The sequence below is a fragment of the Primulina tabacum genome, chromosome 2, assembly GCF_025594145.1.
Source record: "Primulina tabacum isolate GXHZ01 chromosome 2, ASM2559414v2, whole genome shotgun sequence".
In the NCBI taxonomy this organism is placed as follows: domain Eukaryota; kingdom Viridiplantae; phylum Streptophyta; class Magnoliopsida; order Lamiales; family Gesneriaceae; genus Primulina; species Primulina tabacum.
The window spans coordinates 41,353,817-41,360,779 of NC_134551.1; the positions used below are offsets into that span (position 1 = coordinate 41,353,817).

Sequence of the window (6,963 nt, forward strand, 5' to 3'; positions counted from 1 at the left end):
CACTCCATCACACTCCCTCACCACCGAAATACCTCATCATTCAGATCCATTTTCAGTGTAGAAAAGTCATGAGTTCATAGCCTTAGAGTAGAGAGAAAAATCGAGAGTAAAGAAAACAAGAGAAGCGCTCCACCTCCTCCGTGCCGCGTCGTCGTCGTTTCGTTCTTTTTCTTTTGAAACGAAACCAGGCATGTCTAGATTTCTTTCAAACCTCAATCAAGTCATATTATCATTTATTTTTCAGTACATGATCATGTTTATTCAAGCAAAAATCGAGATCCGTGTCAAAACTTTTGAAAACAACACATGCAGAATTTTTGATATTCCTTGGCAAGCTTCACGTTTTTCTTGGTTTGTGAGTTTCAGGTGATTGGTTCGACTCCAGGCTCCAAAGGCGACCTCAATACATGTAATAGGATGCATTAGTATCAGATTGGTTCGTTTGTTCAAGCCCCTGGTTGCTGGAAATTCAGAAATGGACAGCAACTTCCCATTTGTGTCCCTTTTTGAGTTCGAAAATTCAGTTTGGTTGTCAGGGAGGAAGGATCTGATCTTGGCTGCCCCAAGGGCCTACAGCCATGGTTAGATCACTTTCCTAGCATGTCTAAGACATGACTAAGTCGCCCTTTTGGTGGCTTGGTCCATGGCTCATCGGTTTTTAAATAATCAAAAAGAACAGCCCCTTTCCCCATTCGGCTTCTTCATTGGTTCAGCATATGGTTTCGGTTTTTGGTTGCTTGGTATGGATCTTGGTTGGCCTATGGCCCATAGCCATGGTTCCGACCATACCCCTATATGTATAGATTGTGCCATGGTCAATCAAATGGCCACTGGAACGACGCAAGACATCGATCTAAGCAAAACACTACACACACATGCACGTTGGTTCTCAGTTGGAGTTTCGGTTGAGTTTTGGTGTGACGCGGATTGTGGCTGGCCTAGGGACCTTAGCCATGGTTCAAATCACCCCTTGGGATGTTGGTAAGAGTCTCTGGTCGGTGGTTCACGCCCCAATGGCCGGTAGTCTCGAAAACAACACAAGTTACACGATTGTACAGTTGCTGGAAAATTACAGCAAGTTGCTGTGTCGGTTCGGTGGCTCGTTCGAGTTCTTGGTTGGCTTTTAGCCCATGGCCTTGGACTGGACAGTGCCTCATTGAGTTAGGAAGGTCATGTTTTTGACCGTTTGTCATTTGGATTATTTTTGAAGTCGTACGAGAATTTACGGTGCGATGTGCCAAATTGACTCTCGAAAGAGCGTTTCGTGTTTTGGCCTCCATTCCACCTAGATTTCGACCCTATCATTTTAGGAGCATTATTTTATGATTTTTCAGCGTATTTTAATCATGACTATACGTTGGTTCGGTGTCGGTTCAGGTTGGCTCGGAGTCATGATTAAATGCGAAGTCATTAGGCGTCATAGTCGCATCTTTTGAACTAAATTGCATAGTTGGTCAAGTTTAAGCTATTGCATATTTTTCATAGCACAGTTAGGTTGCAGAGAGCCTGGGGACGATCCAATCCAATCCAGTTGGTAAAATTACGGGACATTTTCATTATGCCAGTTAATTATTTTACGTGCATTAAATAGAAAATGATTATTTTTGAGATTTATGCGATATGGCTTGTGGTTCATTCACTATGTGGGAGTGTTATTTTATACGGTCGCCAGTGACCGGCCAGCTCAGTTCAGTTTCAGCCTCCCCGGTAGCCAGTTACCGATCAGTTCAGCTTAGTGCAGTGGCCACAGGCGTAAAACATAATCTCAACAGAAAATTTTACCAGTTATTTCAGTACAGGCTCCAAGGAGCAAACATTTTTACTGTGATTATCAGTTCAGTTATGCACGTATTATAATTGCTCAGTACTGATTATTTTCAGCATGCCTCGGGACAAGATATGTTAACTCATGCATATTTTAATTCAGATTTTTACTCGTTACCTGCGATATATGCATGCTGAGTCTTTAGGCTCACTAGAATTGATTGTTGTAGGTACTGATGAGGCCAGGGTCGAGGGCGGGGACCAGTGAGCCAGCTTGGGTCGGCAGTAGTGGCACCCGAGGACCTCAGAGCAGCAGTTGTTATTTTATTCCGCAAACATTTTATCAGTCGTTGGATATTTTTAAATTGTGATTTTTGGCAAACTTTATTTTCTTCCGCTGCAATATTTTGAAATATTGAACTTGATTCACCAGTGATTTTATGAATGAGGTCATTTAAGTTATTTTAAAAAGAAAATTTTTAATTTTCCGCAAATTTTCAAGCAAGAAGTTCTAGGGCCTTTGCATTTTTTGCCCTCTACCAATTTCTGTCTTATAAGGAAGGTTCCTCGTATTTATAGGCCTTGGGAAGGGTAGGTTGTGGGGGTAGAGAAGGAAGAAAGCCAGTTTGGCAAGAATGAGAGGTCGGGAGTTGAATGAAAAAATATCTCCCTTTCCATCCCTTCTGAGAGGAAGGGATATCATCAAGGAACCGGGCATTTAGCCGGGCAGTCAGGGAAAAGGTGTTATCCCCGAGAAGTAGTAATGAAGAATAAGGGGGGTGATGAAAAAGTCATGCATTTTGAAAAGGACATAGGCCGAGGCCATAATCCTAAAAGAATTATGGTGGAGTTGGTTGATAGGTACACCAAAGAACTTGGCGACCTCGATATAAAAGGAAGGGAGGGGGAACCGGAGACCATTTCTAATTTGATCCCGGAAAAAGGTGATATAGCCGGGTGGTGGGTTGTCTGCCCGGTCAGAGGGACTGGGAATCAAAATAGAAAATTTTGAATAAATGTTGCCCGAGGCCCGAAGTTCTTCATCTTCCCCCGAGCGCAGGGTGCTGCTCATATAGAGAACCAGGGAACTCCCGGGGTCTCGGTAGGAGGAGGGCTCGAAGCCCGGGCTTTTTCCTTACCCTTGCTTTTTGCAAGATCTCGAGCTCGGGAATGGCTACAAGAAGGGGGTTTGGAAGAAGAGGGTTTCGTTTGGTGGGCTACTGGGTTTTGGAAGGCTGAGAGATAGAACGGCGAGGGGGAGATGGGGAAGAATCGGAGCGAAGTGCAGTGGACTCAGCACTAGGCGAGTTTCGCACATTCGCTCCTGACGTAGAAGAAGTTGAATTAGACATTTTTACGAAGAGAAAACTTACGAGTTTTTAAAGAAGAACGGTGGAAGGGAGGTGGGTAGGAGCTTGAAGATCACCGGAGAAGGATGATTTTATGCGTCGGAACTTCGAGAGGAAAAATTGCAAGGGCTCCGCCGAAGTTTGAAGTTTGAAAGTGTTTTTCAAAAACTTGTAAAGCACTATATAGAACGGGAGAGAATCAATCTCCATCGTTGATCTCGTTTAGACCGGACGATCAAGACGGGCCTAGGAAGTTGTGCGGGCAGATGAAAGGACGTGCGCAATTATTAAGGTGTCAGACTTATCGGTTTCTCGGAATGCGAAACGTTTTTGACCGTTGGAATGAAAGGGCGCGCGTCATTATTACATAACATTAATTGTTTGGTAGTACTAAACGACAAAATATCATCTAAAGCCCGGGAGATATGAGGCCACAGCATATCATCTAAAGCCTGGGAGATATGAGGCCCCGGCATATCATTTAAAGCCCGAGAGATATGAGGCCCCGACATATCATCTAAAGCCCGGGAGATATGAGGCCCCGGCATATCATAAAAAGCCAGAAGATATGAGGCCCCGGCATATCATCTAAAGCTCGGGAGATATAAAGCCCCAGCATACTATCTTATACCCGGGAAGTATCAGACCCTGGTATCTCATCCCATCTTAGGGATGTTTGAAGCCCCCAATGTTCTCAAAATGCGGAATTATTACATATGGAAAAACAAGTATGACTGATCGGGACAGCAAGTTAGACTCTAGCCTGACTATTTTTCGGATGGGTGGTGATACCCCCATAAGGATACGTGTCGCGGGTCAACTCGGGACATTAATTGGGCAGACCATATCGGAGTTACTAGGCCGGGTAATTTTCCCATAGCCCGGGCTTTTGCTTCTCTTCTAGGGCAGGACATAACCCGGGCCCCCATGTTACCACCACTTATCTTACCGGGCAATACTTATTATCAGCCCGGGCTCTCAAGCTAGTACCCGAGTACCTTGCCACGTGAGCTATCTCGAAAATTGCACCACACTCGAGTGTGATTGATATGGGTCGCCTAATCTGTCAGAACCACTTGGGTTTGGAGTGTTTGGGAAGTCATCAGAAGCTATAAGTATGGACAACTAACTTGCCATATTTTGTAGGTGGCACTGAAAACTAGGCAAGGTAATGATGGGATTTTCTCCTATAAATAGCAGGTACTTAATTCATTTACGGATTCTGAAAAACTTTGAACTCTCAAGCACTTACACATTTTCTCTCAAATATTGCTTGTGTTCATCAGAAACCTGCTGACTTTAGCATCGGAGTGGCTACGCCGGATACATTCCGGCGCCCATTCACGAGTTCTTTTCATTGTTTGCAGGTGTGATTGAAGTCATTATCTTCACTCAAACTTCCTCAAAATACTAAATTATTGATTTGATTCAGTAAATTGCCCACCTATTTCATACCCAATTTACTTGGATCGCATCATCAGCACTCTCCAACCATTGCTTAAGAAGCATGTCAACCTCACTAATTTCATGAAACATAATGTTCGATGTAACATACAAAGAACTAGAAATACGCAAAGTGAGTTATAAAAATGTTTCAAAAATTTCAGCAAAAGCTTGGATCTTTCCCAATCATGCTTATTTGGAACCCCATCATATGGCTTTTTTGAAAGATCAATTCGGAAAGTAGGATCGACTTCATCATACGCATCAAATGCTCTTTTAAGACATATTGCCGACTCTAACATTAAGTATATTGAGTTCCATCTGGTGGGCACATCAAGAGTCAACAACTTATTTGTTTCTATTTTTTCAAGCTGAACACACTCTTGAAATCTTTTGTACCTGGCTGGAGAACTCCGTATGTACCTAACAGCTCCCCTAACACGCGAAATAGCTACATGCTCATCATTTCCTTTCAAACCATCCTGCACGACGAGATTAATAATATGTGCAATACACCTTACATTAACATATTTCCCACCCAAAATATTGTTTCCCCAATTATCAAATTTCTTCTGCAAATAAACAATTGCCCCATCATTCGAAGATGCATTATCCACGGTGATAGAAAAAATTGTACCTATACTCCAATCAAGTAAACATCTCTCAATACATTTTCCTATTTCTTCACCTTTATGACCAGATATTGGGCAAAAGTTCAAAATCCTTTTATGTAAGTTCCAATTTGCATTAATAAAATGAGCAGTAAGACACATGTAGTTAACTTTCTGAATAGATGTTCATGTATTTGTGGTAATGCACATCCTTTGACAATTATCCTTTATGAACTGCTGTAATTTCGCCTTTTCACTCAAATAGGAATTGTAAATTTCTCTTGTTATTGTCCTTCGTGATGGAATATCAAACATTGGACATGCAACTGACAAAAAATGTCTAAAACCAGGGTTCTCAACAGTCTTGAATGGGAGTTCATCTACAATCAACATGTAACACAATGCATCTCTAACTTTTTGTTGCTCAAATCTCCAGTTAACAAGAGAGGCATCTTTATCACTTTTATGAATTGATTGAAATGAGAGTCTATTTTGATTTGTTTCAACCTCATGTGGTTTCTTCTTGCATGATTCATAATGGTTTTTAAAGGGTTTAGTGCCATGAACTTTTGGATCGTCTTTATCTCTCTAGAACAATATTTGCATCTACCTTTTTGAACATTCTCATTTTCACAAAAAAACCTTTCAAAGTGTTCCCACCATTGTGACCTAGACACAACCGTCCGAGTAAGTTTTTTGGAATCACATAATTTATCATCCTTCTCATCAACCTTATCATCAATGTTCATTCTAACCTCTTTGTATAAGTCACTTTGTGGTTGTATGTTTAGCGAAGAAAGAGTTTCAGATATTCCTCCAAATTCCATGTATTGATAATTGATTAGTAGAATATTTGCACTTTCTGGTTCCAGATTGTAGCCCACAAGATTCAATACATCGCTACATCGAACAAGAAAATCAAATTGTAAGTGACTACAATGAGTAATGACAGCAACACAATGACATCAAGACAGAAAACATACTACTGGACAAGAAACAAGAAAACATGAATTTGAAGAATCTATTATTATTAATTTATTATGGGTGGTGTGTGAAAACACTGAAAAGTTAGGGGAATTTGGACAGACAGGTTTTAAGTTCAGTTCATGTCTTCTACATTCTACTCGCTCTAAGTTCAGTTCATGCGTTCTACACTGAAAAGCTATTCAAAAACAAAGATCTCCATATTCAAAACAGTAGAACGGCAACCAAATACTCCATCTGCAAACAACCTCGAAAACTACATTCTGCTGTAGATTATTACCATTCTAGGGAAAAACTGTGAATCTTAGCCACATTACTTATCCTTACATCTATTAGTTCTCATTGCCTAGTGTCCCTAGCTGCTACCAATTTCTCTCTGCTGCTGATTTTTTGCATCCCGTCTTTTCCCCCCATTCACAAACCCTCAAGTTCAACTCCGCAGCAGCAATCAAGAAATGCACATAGTATATATTATATATATTCTTCCCAAATAAATCCAAAATGCGATTGTTTTCGCTTTTCAGCATAAATGTATGATATAGCCAATTCAACAAACACATAGTGAACAATATTTGAGTGATACCAGCAACTGTAAAACACCGACTGAAGCCAAGATTCGAGAAAATCCAGTGTCGATTTCAACTGGTCTCTAAGAAATAGCGATGTAATTTGAATTGGTTATCCAAAACTCCTGGGACTGTCGCTCACCGACCCTCGTTCTAAGTAGAAGTCTTTCGGTGCTTTGGCCTTTGAATTTTGGAATGAGAATCGTAGAATTATAAGCCCATATTGAGGTGTTTTCCAATTTATTT

General features: G+C 41.1%; 1 protein-coding gene across 1 annotated transcript; it reads right to left on the bottom strand.

The window, feature by feature from the left end:
• Window positions 1-4,573: 4,573 nt before the first annotated feature.
• On the bottom strand, window positions 4,574-5,329 carry LOC142537683 (zinc finger BED domain-containing protein RICESLEEPER 2-like). The gene has a single exon (XM_075643178.1). The coding sequence runs from the start codon at window positions 5,327-5,329 to the stop codon at window positions 4,574-4,576; it is 756 nt and encodes a 251-aa protein (XP_075499293.1).
• Between the last annotated feature and the right edge of the window lie 1,634 nt (window positions 5,330-6,963).